This window comes from Phascolarctos cinereus, unplaced genomic scaffold (assembly GCF_003287225.1).
Source record: "Phascolarctos cinereus isolate Bilbo 61053 unplaced genomic scaffold, phaCin_HiC Scaffold_1;HRSCAF=81, whole genome shotgun sequence".
Lineage (NCBI taxonomy): Eukaryota > Metazoa > Chordata > Mammalia > Diprotodontia > Phascolarctidae > Phascolarctos > Phascolarctos cinereus.
This window is the reverse complement of record NW_027555514.1, coordinates 114,397,653-114,418,577: the sequence shown is the minus strand read 5'-3', so window position 1 is coordinate 114,418,577 and position 20,925 is coordinate 114,397,653. Positions and strand designations below refer to the sequence as shown.

Below are 20,925 nucleotides of genomic sequence, written 5' to 3'. Positions count from 1 at the left end.
AATTAGACTGTAAAATCTTTGAGAGAAGAACACTGAATTTCTCTGTACATGCTCAAAGGTTAAAGCATAATGTTACTAAGGCTACAGTCACAAATTCAATCCCAAAGTGGCTCTCTTCTATGACAACATGTACCCCTGACATGTTATGTCAAAATTGTGTGACCGAGTGTACAAATATGCCACCAAAACTTTAAAAAGAAAAAGCTCAAAAGAACATATGATTCAAAATACATTCCCTCCCATGATTATTTTCATTTATAAAGAAAAGGATTAAACTATGACCCAGTACTGTGACCAATACATGACCAAGTACTCAATTAAGTACTGCTGACAGATGAAAGGCAGCAATAGAATGATGAGCAGCCCACAACGAAGGTAACTCATCTGCCTATGCATCCATGAATAACCCAGAGTCAAACTGACTACTTTTTATGTCTGGTGCCCTAAATATTTTCCTCTTTATTGCTTCTTCATTTCCATAGTAAGGCAGGGTCTTTTCAGCACAAAAAGCTAAGAATTACCTAAAGCATCATTTCAAATGGCCTTTCAGAAGTTCTACAGCAAATTGGCTTTGATTAGAGATAGTAGAGTTAAAAATGGTCCCTTGTTGCTGAGTATCTTGCTAGTCAGAATGTACATGAGTTGGTTTGCTCAGCTTCTATTCATTCATTCCATTACTGCAAAAAATGCAGGCATTCCCTTGAGATATGAAAAGATACCTGACCTACAGGCCTTTGTACACATGTAAGACAACTTGTGCCAGGCTGGGGACTTGTTTTTCCCAGGAAAATGAGTGTTGCCTTCTCTGACCGAAGGCATGGGGGCACAAATGTTACCTCAGTTTCTGTTTCCTCTTCTTCTCACCATCCAGTGCCTCAAAAGCTTCACAAGTTCCCAGCCTAATGTACAAGAGCCCATCTAGCCCAATAAAGGGGTCTAAGTTAAAACACAACTGATTTACAGACGTCTAAATTATTACCTTATACAAATCAGAAGCCCACTTATTTGTCTTTTTTTTTAAAAACTCAACTAAAAAAATTGTAGTTAGTTTTCTGTGCATATGCTGTTGTAGCAGTAGAGATTAAGAGATTTAAAAAGAACCACTTAAAGGCCTATCACATAACTCAAAAGAAAGTACATTCAATCCTCAACATTTGTTCATTTAACTTTCCTGACTTCAAGCATGCCTGAAATTTTATCAGTAACCTCATTTTCACTTTTGGGTTGGCAACTGTGCCATGTGGCAATTCAGGTCATGTGGAGTAGAGGGGGGAAAAAAAGAGAGGCACAATGTATGCGTGGCTGGTGTTCTACTGGATGTTTTGGTCTCATTTACCCTATGCTTGCAAAGAGCTCTCCATGTCTTCCCCATATTTTCATTGTTCACCTTTAAAACTTTAAACTTTTATGTTGCAATTATGCCCCCAAAGCTTAGTGCAAGTCCTTTTGGCCGTAAGCACAAAGCTAAGCGCAAAGTCAGCAATGGGGCTTAGTAAGAAAATAAAGGTGCTAGAATGTCTGCAGCCGCTGCTGGCTGTGAAAGACTGACAGTTTTTGGTGGTCAGGGGAACCTAACCCCCTATTTCCCATAGGTTCAATATATCAACATTCTCCTTTTTGACTTTCTCCCTGTTCCCCCTGGAAAGTTGAGGATTGACTATTTCTAGAACCTAGACCTTGCACATTAAAGGTACTTTAAGTAAGTGCTGAATTGTTTAGTTGAATTTAACTTAACTAATCCTATGCCTTAGGAGTCTTCACAAAAACTGATTTCCATTTCCTTGCCTTTCAACAGATTAGTGACTAAGAAAGAGAGGCAACTGGGGCAATGAGAAAAGTATTAATTCATTTATCTATACTACAGTTTCCCTTTTATTTAGTCAGAGGTATAAGTTCTACTAAAGAACTAAATTATTCTTTGAATTAGCAGTAAGATTTTCCAAGCCATAATGTGTGTCTGTATGTATTCCATGTATATGTGTTTCAAAAGGTTCTTTACAACAAATTACTCGGCCTTTTAATTAAGAATATTTTTGATGGCTGAGGGAATTAGAAAGGAGAATGCTGAATCTGCCTGGTGAAGACTGCTTTTCCCGGCTCCATCTACCTCAGATAAAAATCCTATGAGCTTGGGGCTTAGCCATAAGCCTGTAGCAAAGGCAGATGGTCAAGACTAAGAGCTTTTTGTCCAGGGGCATCTGCCTGGGATCAAAACCCTTTAGAGAAAGGCCACTTCTTAGAGAACCCACCCTTCTTGAACTCTATGACATTTTGCATCAGCTATACAATCATCTCATGATATTGGTAATTCCTGTGGTTCCTAGCCTCTTTTAGCTAAATTGGCATCCTCCCCTTCCGGCTCAGTGAATGGTTTTATTGTATTTGAATGTTATTTTCTTGTCATTCTTATTTTATAAGTGCTTTTAGTGTTCTATAATTTAAAAAAAAACTTTTCCCAATTTGATGAGGAAAAATCATCTCAAAGTCAAAAAGCTAAAGTAACTACTATTCTACAATCCAAAAACTACACTTAAAAAGTTCACCGTTCAGTCACAGATACTCTGAATACTTTATTGTAACTTTATTATAATATCCAAACCCTTTAATAATGTTAAGTTAATAGCATCACAGATAAAGACACTATTAAGCGTCAGAGATGCGATTTGAACTCGTCTTCAAAGTGGGAAAAAAAATTAAAACGGAAAGAGTGATGATATTAGTAAGCACTCTGACAAGACAGACAATTTTTAAAAGTTCTTCCTATGGAGAAATTACAGGCCTACAAGATTAGAGTTTTGAAAATGCTATGCCAAAATATTAAATTTTATATTTTGCAATTTTAATTGAGATTTACTGCATTTATTGCTCAAAGAAAGACTCTAAATATTCCTAAGTGCCTTCAGCCTCAGAATTGCTTAACCTGCCTTAGGAAGGAAGAAAAGGAGACACCTAAGTCACAAGAGTCACCCTAAAAAGCAAACAATTAAAATACCCTCCCCTCCTTTACAAAAAATATAGGTAGTCACTAATTAAGTAAAAATAACAATGAAAGATTCAGTCAGGTAATTATTATTAGAATAAATTAACTTTCACAAGTTATAGCTTTCTTTTTCCCTCCTTATCAGCTCAAAAACCTTTAAAGAAAAAATTGGATTATTACCTATAGATGGGGATTTGAAAGGGTATTTATCAGGAAGATCCACTCTAACTTTCCACACTCCACCTTCATATGGTGCTGTAAAAGAAAAGCAAATTATAACATGTTTGTTTTTTAAATATAAATCAAACATATAAGTGCAACAAAATTTAAATGTCAGGATGTAGGTGAAACCTTAAAATCTTATCACATCTCAAAAATCTTCTAAATGTCTTTTCTCAGTCTTCCCCTCCCTTTACTTTTCTGGAGCATTTCTCACTGTTTACCATCTTCTCATCTACATGCTGTAACCTCTCTGGGTTTTTGTGAAACTGCTGTGTCACAATTATCTTCTGCCTATCTGACCAATCCTACCTAGTCTTTCTTGCAGTACTAAATATGCCCTACATATGGATTAAGTGTACCACAGTGCTCTTTATTACCAGCTCCCATGGTTCTATCACCTCTTTGCAGATGACTTTCAAATTTACAAAGTCCTCATCTCTCCAACACACTCTAATCCTCCATCTCCAATTACCTGTTGGACATCTCTGTCTGGATGTCCAATAGGCATGTCAAACTCAACAGAGACAAGACTAAACTAACTTTCCCCCAAAAATCGACCTTATTTCTCCTTATTTCATTCAAGACACCAGCATTTTTTTCTGGTAACTCAGGCTCAACTCTTCATTCTCAATCACCATTCTCTTCACTCCCATCCCTAATACACAATTCACTACCAAGTTTCTTTGAGTCTACTTCAACTTCTTCTACATGTATCTTCCCTCAACTCCTACCACAACCACCTCAGTGCAGGCCATTATCTCCTCTACGTATATCATGACAGAAGCCTCCCTTTCCTTCTCCAACTGATCTTCCACACAGCTACCAAATGGACATTCCTAAAATGAAGCTCTGACCATGTAACTCCCTTACTCAAGGAGATTCATCCCACCAAATCTGACAAAATACAAATGCCACTGCCATTTCAGGCCTTTCACAATTTAGCTCCAAAATATATTTAAGAACTGACTATGCATTAATCTCCTTGAGAAATTCTATGCTCAGCCCGGTCTACTATATAATATTCCATCTTCTACCCCCAGTTTGTAATGCTCACTCTACTCAGCTATGTTATTTAAAACCCCTAGCTCCCTTCTAGGTTCAATCCAAATGCCCCTTCCTTCAAAACACCTTTCCTGATTCTCCCACTCACTAGTACTCCATACCAAAAGCACCTTTTATTTACTGTGAATATGTGTCTGTGAACATGTTACATCTCCCTAATAGAATGAAAGCTTCTTTGGGAAGAGACCATGTTGTTGTGAATTTTTATCCTCGATGCCTTGTACAATGCCTGACATATAAGTTCTTTAGGAATAAGAAATCTATTAAGTATTAATATTTAATTTACTTTAAATTAAATTAATATTAAATTTACTTTAAAAGATAAGTAAGATTTTAATTAAAAGACATATGACAAGAAAATCTGCAAGAGACAAGATTTCATTATTTTAGAAATTCATTTATTCTGTAAAAATTACTAAAAGACTTTAGTAAAAAACACTCATTAGTAGGACGTGGTCAGATACCTCTCACCACACACAAAGAGAATGCACCTATCTATAATAAAATTTGAATTCACCAATAATTTATTATAAAATGAAAAACCTGAATTTACAAATAATCTATTGTCATGGAACAAAAGAGCATATAAACATGGTGTTAAGATTCCACAATGGCCCTGTAGTTCACTTTAAACTGGTTCCCAATTATCATAGGTGCCATCTGTCCAATATTCTCTTCGCTTTATCAGAAAGTCAATTAGTATAAAGCAGGATTACATTGAGAAAAGACATATACTTACTTCCTTGTGGTCCATAAAACTTCACTACAAATTCATTGAGTCCTCCTAGGATTGTGACTTCATGTTTGCTTTCAATGCTAATATTGAGGGTTAAGGAAAATTATCAATGTTTAGTATTTATTACATGACAGAACTACTAGCTATATTTCCAAGAGAAGTTATATAAAGTCTTACCAGAAATGTGATATGAATCTTATAAAAGATGGTATGAATAGAATGTACATAATTATAAGAGTCTTACGAATTGAGACATAACAGTAATTTGTTGCAAGTATTTACACCTTCATTCAAATCCAAGTGAAAAGTTTAAGTCCATCAGAGAATTTCCATCTTCAAACCCCACAAACAGTTTAATATAGCAGCTAACAAAATTTGTTCCTTGAAAGGTAGCATGGCATAGTAGAAAATTCTGGTCCCAACCCTGCCAATAAGTTAGTATGATTTTGGGCACCTACCTCCCAGGATTGTTATGAGGATCAAATAAGATAGTATTTATAAAGTACCTAGCCCATAATAGGTGCTATATAAATGTTACCTATTATTATTATATCAATGTATTGATTTTATCAGCATGGCCGTGAGCCATAAAATATTAATAATAATAACAGCAAAAGTAACAGTATTTATATAGGGCTATAAGGTTTGCAAAGTGCTTTATATACGTTAACTAATCAAATGTTTTAACATCTCCTCACCTCCCTGGGAAGTAGGTGCCCATTTTAAAGATGAGGAAACTAAAACACAGAAGATATAAGTGACTTGTCCAAGGTCACACAACTAGTGTCTGAGGCAGACGTTCAGACGTGGGTCACACATTATCTGCTATGCTATGTTTGTCATTCAGTCAATGCTTCCCACAATCCTCTGTTACTGTCCAGTCACAGCTGAATCTTTGTGACACCATCGAAAGTTTTCTTGGCAGCGATATTGGAGTGTTTTGCCATTTCTTTTTCTAGCTTATTCGACAGATGAGGAAACTGAGACAAATAGGATTAAGTGGCTTGCCTAGGGCCACACATCTAGTAAGCGTCTAAGGCGAGATTTGAACCTAAAAAATGGATCTTCCTGACTTCAAGCCCAGCACTCTATCCACTGCACCACCTAGCTGCCCACTATACTGTACCATGTAACTGACTCTTAATCACTGTGCCATCATCATTCTACTTGTGATCTAATTATTCAATCAGTCAACTAGCATTTATTAAGTACCTACTATTGCAGGTTAATGTATTAACCACTAGTGATACAAATAAATACAAAAAAATACAATTCCTGCTGTTAAAGGACTCACAGTCTCAAGGAGGAGACACATGCAAATAACTATGTACCATCAGGCTACGTGCAAGAAAAAATGGAAACAATCAACAGAGGGAAGGCATTAGCTTTAAGGCAATTCAGGAAAGGTTTCTTGTAGAAAGTGAGACTTTAGCTGACACTGAAGGAAGCAGGGACGAGGAGATATGGAAAAAGAGAGTACTAGGCATGGGGGACAACCAGTGAAAACACTTGGAGTCATGGAATGGCAAGGAGAACTGTCTCACTGCATTATAGAGTACATGAGGGAGATATAAGGTATAAGAAAACTGGAAAGGGATGGGAGGAGGCCTGGAAAAGTAAGGAAAGGACCAGGTTTTGGAATGCTTTACACACCAAGAGAAGATTTTATATTCGATCCTAGACGCAACAGAAAACCATTGGAGTTGACTGAACAAGAAAAACAAAGTGAATGAAGAATGATCATTGTTCAAGATATGCTATGAAGTTTGGTAGAGATATAGAAACAAAGCTATACACAGATCCAGATATGCACACACATATATCTCCACATGTATGTAGGTAAATATATACAAGGAATCACAAATATATGTGTATCATATACACATACTTTCATATGATATACTATATATGCATATATGTACACAATATACATACATACATATGTACATAATATAAAGTTCATCAATAAATAAATCTCCAACAGAAGCTACAAATTGACAAGGTGGGCTCAAAATTGAACAAAAGGGGAGAGGGCACCAAATTGCTTTTAGAAAATTACAAGTTCTTTTAATGACCCTTAGCTTTCACCTGGAACAAAAGTCTATCTTTTTAATAAGAATGTTCTTCCAGTGATGTCATGTATCCATAAACCATAAAATACATTGTTAATTCAATCCAATGAAGATTTATCAAACATTTACATTGTGCCAGACATTGTGCTGGATGCTAGAGATACAAAGACAAAAATGAGACTGTTTCTTCTCTCATGGGGTATACATTCCACTGGAGGCAACAGAATATAAATCCAAAAAGAAAAAAATTTTTTAACATAGAGTAATTTCTCAGGAGAGAGCACATGTCTACTACCAAGGGAAATTTGTTAAGTTCAGAATGAGGACTTCAGGGGGCACAATGGAAGGATAAAGTAGAGATAGATAAAGACAGGGAAGGGATGAGCCTCTTGTAGACAGGTATAAGGAAACAGGAGCAGTGGCAAAGAAAGGTATCTTCAAGCTAGGCAATCTACAACTTATGTGTACATTATAGCTTCTACAGTTCTGAAGTTGGCAATTATTCATAGAATTTATAGCATCATAGCATTCTCACAGGTTTTGTCCCCTCTCCCCAAAAGAACCTTGTGTCCTTATGTTTCCTCTTCCCCTACAAGTACATTTCTCTAAAAACTGATTTTATGTCATGATTTTTCTTGCCAAAAGAGCTAGTTACAACTCTAATTCATGTTAGGACTATCGCCCTTAAACTTCAGCAAGTAAAGCAAAGTAAGTCACCCACAATATCTCAGTGACATGCCCACTCTAGATATTCAAGGAGTAACTGCCTGAAATGAACAATCAAAACTCTTAGATATTAACCCCTTGTACATATAGTTCTGCCATACACAGAATCAAATATATTGGCTTAGGAGGTTGGGTAATAGAGGATTATTTGTTTTGACTAATATGACCACATTTTCTTATGTATAAAAATTGAAACAGCCTATTTTTAAACCTACCAAAATGTCTTTGGCTCCTCTTCCCATGGTTAAACACTCAATACCTGCTTTCCCATGATCTTTCATGTTTCCTTTACCCCTTACCAAGGCAGCTAGGTGGTACACGAGATGGAGCGCTAGAACTGGAAATTAGGAAGACCTGAGTTTAAGTCCAGCCTCAGACACTTACTTACTCAGCACTTGGGTAATCTTGAGCAAGTCATTTAATCTGTCTGCCTCAGTTTCCTCAGCTGTAAAACATGAACAATTCTAGCACCTACCTCAAAGTACCTACATCAAAGGGCTGGGGTTGGAGGGAGGGTCAAAAGACATAACTGTAATGCAGTTAACACAGTACCTCATATATAGTGAGTGCTTAGCTCTTTCCTTTTTTTCCCAACTGGGAAGGTATCAAAATAACATTTGTTACTTTGAATCTAGAGACTAATAGTGGGAATTTTAGTTGATGGAGTTTTGGGAGAAAGCCCTCTCAAAACATTTTATAGGTTAGCCAGAGCCATAGAAAAACATCAAAGATACTAAATGTAGTCTCATCCTTTCCTTAAGCTTTTTTGTAAAAATTTTTTTATTTAATTTATTTTGATTTATCAAAAACCACTTAAACTTCTGAGTTTTAAATTTTTCTCTCCCTCCCTCCCCATCTTCCCCCTCAAGACAGCGTGCTATATATATATATATATATATGTATATATATATGTGTGTGTGTGTGTGTGTGTGTGTGTGTGTGTGTGTGTATATATGTATATACGTATATATATATACACACACACACATTCCTATTAAACATATTTTCATATTAGTGATGTTGTAAGTAAGAATTACAACCAATAGGAGAAACCATCAAAAAGAGGAAACAAAACATAACAGAAGGAAAAAAATAGCTAATAGTATGCTTCTATCTGCATTCAAACTCCATAGTTCTTTCTTTGGACGTGGATAGCATTTTCCATCATGAGGCATTTGGAAATGTCTCAGATCCTTGTATTGCTGAGACAGGTTAAGTCTATCAATATTAGTCATCACACAATGTGGCTGTTATTGTGTACAATGTTCTCCTGGTTCTGCTCACTTCACTCAGAATCAAACAATACAAGTCTTTCGAGGTTTTTCTCAAGTTTGCCTGTTCATCATTTCTTATAGCACAACAGTATTCCATTACATTCACGTATCACATTCACAGTTATGATTGCTATCTGTGTCTTTCTCTCCATCCTTTTTCCCCTGTTCATACTTTTCTTTCTCCTTTCTCCTTTTCCCTCCTCATTAGTGTTTTGCTTTTGACCACTGTCTCCCTCAGTCTCGCCTCCCTTCTATTAGCCCTCATGTCCCCCAAACTCCTTACTAGTTTCTTAATTCCCTAAACCACATAGTTTTGGGTTATCAGTCAGCAAAATTTCTAATGGATTACTTTTCTTTGAGTGCCCGTGTCCCTTCGATCATTACGAATGCAATGAGTTTCCTCTCTTCTCTTCTAACAGTAAGTTGAAGAACATCTTAAAGGAGGTTTGAGGTTCTCAAGAAACCTTGTGATGAGGATGAAGTGACCCCAGTCCTTATGGCTAGAGCAGAGAGAAGACTAGGGAAGGAATGGAGCCTCAAAAGGAAACAGTAGTAGATGGGGCCAAATTGTAGAGGGGTTCATGAAATGTCAGGTTACAAAGTCTGGATTTCATTCTGTAGGTAATGTGGATGTATTAAAACATTTTTGGGTAGGGGATGATTCAATAAAAGGCATGTTATTAAAAGAATCCAGGGGTCAACTAGGTGGCACAGTGGGTAGAGCTCCAGCCTTGGAGTCAGGAAGATCTGAGTTCAAATCTGGCCTCAGACACTTGATACTAGCTGTGTGACCCTGGACAATTCACTTAACCCCAATTGCCTAGCAAAAAAAAAAAGAATCCAGTACAGATGCATAGGATGGATTAGAGTTGGAAAGAAGCTAGAGGCATGAAGACTACGTCAGAAGAAAAAACAACTGTTGGAAAGAGATGTGAATCATAAATCACAGTATTAGAGCTGACCTTGAGATCACTTACTCCAACTCCCGAAGGCCCAGAAAAATGAGTCTACACGGCAGAAATAGGACCAAACCTCAGGATTCCTCATTCATGGCTGCACTACTCCAGGCCAGAGCACGTTAACTTCTGCTATTAGTAGGAGAGGCTACCAGAAATTTTTATGTGTGCAAGTCACATACACTTTTGCATTTATTTCTTGCATCCGATACAGTTGGCATAATAAGTGGTGGCAATGAACTAATGATAGCAAAAGGCAAGTGGTTAAGATTTACTGGCGGGGGGGGGGGAGCCAAGATGGCAGCGTGAGAGCAGTGACTTGCTTGAGCTCTCCCCCAAACCCCTCGAAATACCCATAAAAAACAGCTCTAAACAAATTCTGAAGCAGCAGAACCCACAAAAAGACAGAATAAAACAAATTTCCAGCCCAAGACAGACTGGATGGTTGATCAGAAAGGCATATCACTCTGGGATGGGAGTGAAGTGCAGTGCGATGTGGGCGTGCAGTCTGCAGCGAACTTAGAGAAGGCCTCAGAGGACTGAATCACGGGCAGCTGTGAGTGGCGTCCAGACTCCTCAACCCACAAACACCACAGACAACTTAGAAGGTCAGTGGGAAAAGTCTGTTTTTGCGGTGAGAGAAGAGCTAGGTCAGAGCCAGTTCCAGAGGGCAGAGCACAGAGGGCCAGCACTGGGGCGGTGGCTGCGTCCTCAGCTTCCGGCCCACTGACTGAGGGGGAATCAAGTGGCTGCTCAGAGGGGGACTGCAGAGATCTCTTTGCCAGTGCTGAGGCAGGAATCTCTTACTTTGCCCATGCTTGGATCTGAGTCACAGTTCTGGGTGGCGGTCCGGAGGTGAGGAGGAGCGCTGGCGCGGTGGAGCTTGTAGTGGCAGTAGAGAGAAAACCCTCCTCACAGTTCCAAGAGAGAAAAGACTGCTTGTGGCCAGTCACTCAAAGACCAGAGCTCAGGCCAGGAAAAGAGTAAACACCTCGACCCTTATCATACCACCTTGGAAGAACTGAAAATTTACAGGTTCCTGAAAACAGCTGTACAAACCCCCAAAGCTTGGGACAGTACATTCTCCACATTGGAAGCAGACTTTTACCTTAACAAAGAGTTTAAAACTCAAGTAGTTGGCTGGGATCATGAGCAAGCCTCGCAAAAAGAGTCAGACTATATTATCTTACTTTGGTGACAAAGAAGATCAAAACATACAACCAGGAGAAGACTACAAAGTCAAAGCTCCTACAACCAAAGCCTCCAAGAAAAATATGAATCCATTCAGGCCTTGGAAGAGCTCAAAAGGGATTTTGAGAAGCAAGTAATAGAAGTGGAGGAAAAACTGGGAAGAGAAGTGAAAGGGATGCAAGAAAATCATGAAAAACAAGTCAACAGCTTGCTAAAGGAGACCCCAAAAAATACTGAAGAAAATAACACCTTAAAAAATAGCCTAACCCAAATGGCAAAAGAGGTCCAAAAAGTCAAGGAGGAGAAGAAAGCCCTAAAAAGCAAAATTGGCCAAATGGAAAAGGAAGTCCAAAAGATTACTGAAGAAAATACTTCCTTAAAAATTAGAATAGAGCAATTGGAAGATAATGACTTTATGAGAAATCAAGACACAGTAGAACAAATCCAAAAGAATGAAAAATTAGAAAACAAGGTGAAATATCTCATTGGAAAAACAAATGACCTGGAAAATAGATCCAGGAGAGAGAATTTAAAAATTATTGGACTATCTGAAAGCCATGATCAAAAAAAGAGCCTAGACATCATCTTTCAAGAAATTATCAAGGAAAACTGCCCTGATATAGTAGAACCAGAGGGCAAAATAGAAATGGAAAGAATCCACTGATCTCCCCCTGAAAGAGATCCCCAAAGGAAAACTCCTAGGAATATTGTAGCCAAATTCCAGAGTTCCCAGGTCAAGGAGAAAATATTGCAACAAGCCAGAAAGAAACAATTCAAGTATGGTGGAAACACAATCAGGATAACACAAGATTTAGCAGCTTCTACATTAAGGGACTACAGGGCATGGAATATAATATTCTGGAGGGCAAAGGAGATAGGATTACAACCAAGAATCACCTACCCAGCAAAACTGAGTATAATCTGTCAGGGAAAAAATGGTCATTCAGTGAAATAGAGGACTTTCAAGCATTCTTGATGAAAAGACCAAAGCTGAATAGAAAATTTGACTTTCAAATACAAGACTCAAGTGGAACATGAAGAGGTAAACAGGAAAGAGAAATCATAAGAGACTTATTAAGACTGAACTGTCTACATTCCTGCATGGAAAGATGATATTTATAACTCATGAGACCTTTGTCAGTATTAGGGCAGTGGGAGGAGAAAAAATTATATGTATGCATAGATAGATAGATAGGTAGATAGATAGATAGATAGATAGATAGATAGATAGATAGATAGATAGATAGATAGAGGGCACAGGGTTAGTTGAAGATGAAGGGGTGATATCTGGAGAACAAAATTAACAGGTGAGATAGGATTACACTAAGAGGAGAAAGGGAGAGGTAGAATGGGGTACATTATCTCGCACAAAACAGACAAGAAAAGGTTCTTACAGTGGAGGGGAAACAGGGGAATGTGAGGGGAAATGAGGGAATCTTATTCTCACAGGATTTGGCTTAAGGAGGGAATAACATACACACTCAATTGGGTATGGAAATCTGTCTTACCCTTCAGGAAAATAGGGGAGGAAGGGGACAAGAGAGCAGGGGGATGACAGAGAGAAGGGCAGATTAGGAAAGGGGTAATCAGAAGGAAGTACTTCTGAAGAGGGACAGGGTCAAAAGAAAGAATAGAATAAATGGGGGGGGCAGGATAGGATTAAGGGAAACGGAGTTAGTTTTTCACAACATGTCTACCATGGAAGTGTTTTGCATAACTGCACATGTATGGCCTGTATTAACTTGCTTGCCTTTTCAATGAGGGTGGGTGGGGTGGAAAGAAGGGACAAAATTTGGAACCCAAAGTTTTAAAAACACATGTTTAAAAACAAATGTTTCCACATGCAACTGGGAAATAAGAAATACAGGAAATGAGGTACAGAAATCCATCCTGACCTACCGGAAAATAGAAGGGGAAAGGCATAAGAGAAGGGGGGGAGAGATAGAAGGGAGGGCAGACTAGGGGAAGGGGTATTCAGAATGCATGCCATCTTGGGTTGGGGGGAGGGGCAAGATGGGGTAAAACTATGGAATTCAAAATCTTGTGGAAGTAAATGTTGAAAACTAAAAATAAATAAATTTATTTTTAAAAAAAGATTTACAGGCTTAATAGTATATGTGAGCTAGCTATTTAGATAAAAAGATCTTGGCACTGCATGGATATACAGGCAATACACCTCTCCATTTTTCTAGGGTGAGGACAGTGAGAATAGATAAGAAAAGTACTGAATTGAGAGTTATTACAAGAAGCAACAGAACTTAGTAATTAACTGGAATATAAAAAGAATGATTTAAAGTTGTTTTTGCTGGGATTTCTACAAGAGGAATTGCCAGTATAAAAAACAAAATCCCACTCACCACAGATACGTTCTCATCCGTCTTATTATGTTGCTTGACTCAGGAAGATGTGAGGATTTAAATGAACAGCAATAGAGCTAAAGGTATCCCAAATAAATAGCTTCTAAAATTAAGTAACCATATAAAGCTGAAGGAGGAAGGAGTCTGTTAGAAGATCAAATGAGTTTAGATTCAAAAGAAATATGAAGACAATTAATTTACCCTGACATTATAGCTTACAAATCTGTGAAAGCAACACTATTATAAATCACAGCTAATGAATTGTGACAATCATACTGTACTATGGCAATTAATTTTAATCAATTGTTTTAAATTATGACTTATATGGATGTCAATTGTGAAAGGGTTGAAATATTCTTTTTTATGGAAAGAATGAACCAAGCTGCAATTTTTCATTTAAAAATTTATTCATATTTGTCGTTACAGTATCTTCATTTCCGAATGTATTCCTCCCCCTTCTCCTACTCAAAGAGTTATCACTTGTAAGAAAGAATAAGAGGGGGAAAAAATCAGCATAGGAAAACCAACACATCAACCAACTCTCACAATATAAGCAATATTCCTCACCCATATTCCCCTACTTCTGAAAAGAAAGAAGGGAGGTGCGTTTTCTTATTTCTTCTCTGGGACAAGCTCAGTTATTATAATTTCATAGTACTCTTTTTTATTTTGCTCTATTTACCATGTTGTTGTCATCTGTGCATACTGTTTTCCTAGTTCTGGTTAATTCACTCTTCATTAGTTTGTGTAACTTTCTATGTTCATCTTATTCATCACTTCTTTTAGTATGATAATTCCATCATATTCACCTATCAGTTTAGTCATTTTCCAGTTGACAGGCATCTGGTTTCACAGAAAGTGCTACTATGAATATTTTGTTGTATATGGAACTTTCTGTCCTTGACTTCCTCGGAAAAGGGCTAATGGTGAGATCTGTGGATCAGATAGTATAGACATTTTAGTCATTTTAAGCATAACTTCAAACTGCTTTACAAAATGGCTGAACCAATTCTCATTTCCTTCAATAGTGCATCAGTGTGCTTGTCTTCCCATAGCCCATCTAATACTGCCGATTTCCATCTTCTATCATCTTTACCAATCTAGCACCACCAATTTCACAAATCAGGATTAGGTTTTTGTTGTTTTGGGGCAGTGTTTATGATATACATGCTCGTCAGTACACTAAATGAACATGCAAAAGCATCTTAACATTCTGTGATTATTAACAATAATTAGTATTACCATTATGGGAGGAAAATTATCTTTACTGAACAATGGCACACTAAGATACGCAATTTAAAAACTGATGTTTAAAATCCTCTTTTCAGTATCCTAATGACTGCTCATATGGAAGTCCACAACTATCTGAAATTCATATAGTGATCAATCTTTTTTATAACACTTTAGACCAAAGTATTCACATAATACAATTGTTCTGAAGGGTTATTAGTAAACTAAAGTAACTTTAAAGCACTCACACACACATACATAAATACACCCTTTAAAGCTGGCAAAAAGGGAAAGCTGTGATAAATTTTTACCATCTTAGAATAATGCAAAAACTAAATCAGATAGGAATAAACTTAAGAGTAATTTCTATACCAAAATAAGAATATGTTTTTGTTTGAAAAAATATTGTATTACCAAATTACAGTCGTAAATAAAGTACTCCACACTAAAACAAGAATTATTTGGTTACTGCTACCTCGTTCCTCCTCTTACAGGATCAAAGTCAGTAAATATAATGAGAAGAAAGTAAAATCACAAAACACAAACCTTTTCCTGATAGACTGCTAGACTGAATAACTGGCAGGAACAGACCGAAAAGCCATTTCATGAGTTACTCAGTTTCAAAGCCCAAAAAATAACTCAAAATAATCTTTCAAGGGCTGCTCTGGTATAAACCACTTGCTGAACAAAACTGACATTTTCCATCTCCTTTCCCCCAGTGCTACTCATAAATATTGCTTATTATGTTTCCATTCTTATTGAAATTGATTTTAACAATCCCAGACCACATCAAGCATCAGGGAATTGCTGCTTGTGCTTGACATGATTATGTATAGTTGACATTTTAAAATTTCTCATTTCATTACTGAAATTATAGCCTAAAAAAGACATCTCATTTCCTATCTTGCTGCACTACTTTTGTGCCTCCCCACAGTCTGTTTCCTTTTGTGTGTTCTCTTGCCCCACATTCAATTTTAAGTTCCTTGAGGTGAGAAACTGTTTTCTTTTTTTGTATTTGTACACTTAGCACAGTGCCTGGCACATAGTAAGCATTTAATGAATGTTTAATGATTACTGACTAATGATAGAAGAATAGACCCATGACACGCTTCCCAACTCCTAACAGAGAGATGATGAACTCAGGATGAAGATTAAGACACATTTTTTAAAAATATGTCGATGAAAAATGCATTTTGTGTGTGTGTGTGTGTGTGTGTGTGTGTGTGTGTGCATATATAAAAGATTTTTGTTTCTTCTTCAACTAGGGAGGAAGAGGTGAGACAGAAAAGATATATTTTTATTAACTGAAATATTTTAAATTAAAAAGAGGCCAATATGTAAAAAAAATTCACAGTAGCATGATTTGAGATAAGAAAAGGCTAGGAACAAAATAAATCCCCAACAAATGGGGAATGGCTAAACAAGCCATGCCATATGAATGTAATAGTACTATGCCAAAAGAAATTATAATTCTGAAAAATTCAAAGAAACATGAGAAGATGTGTATGAAGTAACAATGAGGAAAGCAGAACCAAAATAAGAGACTACACCCAAACATAAAATCAACATTAAGAAGCAACAAAATTTTGATCAAACATAATCATTCAGTATCATCCAGGTAGTGAGTACATCTCTCCTTTTTGGTAAAACAATAAGGTGTTTTCAACGTACGTACTTTATTGGGGGTTTGTTTGGGTCTTCATTGGGAAATAGCTGTCCAATCAAATTGCAATGTAAAAATATTTCAAAATCACAAAACTAGGGGAAATTTTTCAATATAACAAAATTCTAAGAAATAGATGGAATTCTAGGCAAAACCTCCTTGTCGTTTAAGGAAATAATATCATTAATAAGGAAAATGCCAGATTTTTTGATTTACACTCATTTGAGTCTAAATATTTGGAAGATTACTCGCTCTAATATCCCCATTTTATAAACTTCTATGTGTGAATGTATATACTATTCTTAAGGCCAAAGACCTATAGGATCTAAGGTCTGTCACCTGTTCTAAGTAAGAAGGAAAGTAGGAAAGGCTGGTCAAAATGAAAGAATATGGAAATTTTGAAAAAAATGGTATTTTAAATTATTTTTAAATTTTATTATTCTTTAATTTTCCTGTATGCAGCTTGTTTATACATACTTGTTTGCTTGTTTCCCCCACTAGACTGTAAATTCTTTGAGGGCAGGGACGTTCTTTTGCCTCTTTTTTTTATACCCTATACTTAGTACAGTGCCTGGCAAACAATAGTTGTTTAATAATCGTATACTTACTGACTGGAAAGGTTTCAATAACATTGAAGAGAAAAAACTCAAAAAAAAAAATCACCCCCGCTCACAAACCTCATTACTCTAAAATTCAATAATTAAGCAGTCAAAATCAAACTCAAAACCCAATAAATAGACGGCTCTAGCTAAAATGAGGGATATGCACCATGGAATTTGTGTAACTCTGATAACCACAAAACTTCTAAACATGTAAAGATGCTTCAGTAGCAACTCTTGGTTGAGATACAGAGCCTAAAAAAATTATTTTTTCAGTAATAAAGGTTTCTTCTTTTGACATCAGTAGCAGATAAAAATCCCTCCATACAAAAGAAAAATCAGAAGCCCATCAGGTATTAAAATAGTTGTTTGGAATGAAGGCATTGGAAGAAGGCAGAGGGTAGTGGACGGGCAGCGAAGAAGGGTAGTTCCAACACTTCCATGAGTGATGGAATGCCCACATGTAAAATATTAGTGCATATTTTCATTCATTTAAATATAAATAGTAAACCATAATAGTCTAATATAATTTTAAGGTTAGATAGAAAGACCTATATAACCATTTCTTAAACATCTTATGGGTTTAAATGGCTTTCACCAGCAACAAAAATCCTTGAGCTTCCTAATTTTAACGTTATCTTCTTCTATGATTAAGAGAATAGGAACTCAATTTGATGTTTTTTAAAACTACAAAGAATAAGGAATCATTAATTTCTATAAAACTGGATTTTTGCTATCTTATATGAATGTAATATTCACATATCTCCTTTTTCAATTACTTAAGTCTGCAAATGATAGAAGTATGCTTTCAATTTCAGACTGAACTCAAGTTGCATGGCAAGTGTCTTTAAGGCTGGGACTGTCCACTCAATTCCACAGTAACTAAAATCCTGTGGAAACTCCTGACTTTTTGGAAAGATGTTATTGCCTATAACTAGGGCAGCCAGAGTCAGGAAGACTTGAGTTCAAAGCCAAACTCAAATACTTACTGGCTGTGTGACTCTGGGGAAGTCATTCCACCCTGTCTGCCTCAGTTTCCTCATCTATAAAATAAGCTACAGAAGAAAGGGCAAACCACAGTAGTATTTTTGCCAAGAAAACTTGAAATAGGGTCACGAAGAGTCAGACAATACTGAAACAAATGAACAATAAGACTTGCCCATAACTAGAGACTGTTAATCCCAACTTCGTTATCAGAAGATAGGAAATCCTGATCCTCTCCCAAAATCTGTAGCTCATTATTTTTCAAAGCTGATTTATTCATTTATAATGAAAACTCTTCCTGTCTCATTAACCATTTGTTTCATGTCTACTAACCATTTCTCTTTCTTCCTTCTAAAATACTGCAGAAACACTGACAAACTTACACTCTTCAATATATCTTTTTCCAGAATCCAAGCAAATCATTTTTGACTGTGTTTGTTCAAGACACTACTCTTCCTCTGTTCAATATGCTGACTTATCAATTTCCAAATTTAAGGAAGATTTTTTCACTGATACTTAAACTTGTTTTCTGAGGACAAAGAAAACAGGAGGGACGGAGGAAAGATCTTAACCCAACACTAAATTACGCAACAGAAAGGGTTAACTCTTTAAGTAAACTTTCCCATAGAGAGCTTATCCACTCATGGGGTACATAGATGAATGTTAGTTTCAATCTTAGTACTTTCTAACCTTTCCTTTAGACTGGAGTACACCTTACCCTGGGGGATCATTAGTGTTCTAACCACTGGCTACAAAGATGACAACTACAGCTGGGGACAAACATTCAACAAGTGAAGATCTTAAATTTCACCAACAATTTAAGTGTCAATTGATCAAAAATGCCTTAATAAGGTTCCGGAATTGAACAAAACGGAGCTATCTTGTGCAGTAAACTGCACACAACTAAGCTGCTTACTTCTGGTGGAATACTACTAGAAAATATGTCTTCACTATTTAAAAAATTGTTCTATCAGAGTGGTTATTCCTTCCACCAATGTAAATCTCAACCCTACAATGAGGAAATCATGCATTAGTGGAAATCAATCAACAAAACATGTATTATATTCCTACCATACGCTAAGTAAAACAATCCTAACACTTCAAGGAACTTATATTCTGTCAGGGAAAACAACATGTACATAATTAGGTAAATGCAAAATAAACGTATGGGATGATTCTAAGACGTAATAGAGGTGAGGTGGAAATGCATTGAAAGTATGAGATTTAGCCAATGCAAAAGCATAACAATAAAATGTGGAGTGTCAAGTAACTGCGATTCTTAAGACCAAGGACTGTTTATTTTTTTACCTTTCTTTGTAGCTCTCACACTTAATGTGGTGACCAGCACAGAGTATAAATTTAACAAATGATAACTAGCTGACTCACTGGAATATGGATTGGAGAGGGGAGAGACTTGAGGCTGTGCCCAACTAGTAGGCTTACTTTGTTTTTCTTCATCACTTATATCCTATTAACTTCTGGATTCAGCAGTAAAATTGATAATCCTCTTTTATAAAATAAACTACCTGATTTTCTTTTATTTCCACTAACAAACTGCCATGATTTTAAAATACTACCCAGTAGCACTGTAGATTTGATCACCATACATTTAAAAGGCAAGGTGTGCTCTAAGGATCTATAAGGATCTATGTGTATAATTCAGGCACCTGTTCAAACATTTTCACTTCTAGCATCTCATCTCAAACTGGAAGAAAAAAATAGAAATAATACAAAGGCTTCAGACAACAGATGGAGACAAGAATATCCACTGTACTCTCAAGTCCATAATGAACATCTCAAAAGCTGACCTAGAAAACAGGCTATCCTAAAATCTTTGTCCTTGGAAAATCCAACGCATTTCAAGTACTTAATTAAAACACTAAATTTTCCAGTACTCTCTCAGAGAATAAAAACTTCTCCCAAAGCCATTTAGACTACATTACCATCTTGCACAAAAAATTTATGTCCAAAATGCCTGAAATAAAGGAAGAAATATACAGGGAAATCTTATATTACATGCTAAATTATGGGTGTCTCAGAAATTTAAGAGTTTCGGGACACCCTAAGACTGTTTCTAATTTTCGTAACAGATCATATTTTCTATGCACCAAGGGAATTCAGAAACTGAAGTAACCTTATGGCAAATTATTTTGTAAGAATAATAATTTTATATTTTACCATTTTGTAACTATGAATTGCTGTGTCAGGTTTTCACAACTGGGTACGCTTATTTACAATACACTACTTACAGTCTCTACCTTCTCAGCAAAGTCTCCCAAGTCTCTCTCATAATGTGTCACAAACACTACTTAAGTCTTTCTCTCCAACAAGACAAAGCCCCTGGAAGAGCCCTTTTCTTTCTTACTTCCCTCTCTCCCATTTACCTTGCCTTCAAACAGTGCCTAGTATGAAAGCATTAGAATAAATGCATAATGAACAAGGGCATAACAGCCACTTGCTTTCTCAACACTTTCACCTCTTGGGGACAGTTTTTCCCATTTTTCCAGCTAGCTATTTGTAGGATTCATATTGTTGGTTCTGAAGAAATTGGGTAACCTACAGTAAACTACAGTTTTTACCCAAATACAACATCTAAGTGTTTAATAAATGCTACCCACAAGCTTCTAGTTGATCAGAAGTAAAACACTGAAGAAACAGTTTCTTTTGTACTACTACTAGAACAGATACACAGCACATATTTGCAAAATACTGTGTAAGAAATAATGAGTTAATAAATATTAAGAGCTTGAAGCCATTCTTCAGAAAATTATCAAAAAGATGAAGTAAAATATCATCTTAAACATTAGATGTGGAAGGGACCTGAGAGAGAAATTAGTCTGACTCACTCTTTTACAGAGGAGAAAACTAAGCTC

At 36.4% G+C, this 20,925-nt stretch overlaps 1 protein-coding gene across 1 annotated transcript in view; it reads right to left on the bottom strand.

The window, feature by feature from the left end:
* The window catches only part of UBE2H (ubiquitin conjugating enzyme E2 H), a 150,203-nt gene that overhangs the window by 61,640 nt on the left and 67,638 nt on the right, over positions 1-20,925 (bottom strand). Inside the window, exons 2-3 of the mRNA XM_021002387.2 lie at positions 5,004-5,080; positions 3,161-3,235 (exon numbers count right to left, since the gene is read on the bottom strand). Of these exons, the coding sequence (XP_020858046.1) occupies positions 3,161-3,235; positions 5,004-5,080 (152 nt within the window). The remainder of the gene's footprint in view (positions 1-3,160; positions 3,236-5,003; positions 5,081-20,925) is intronic.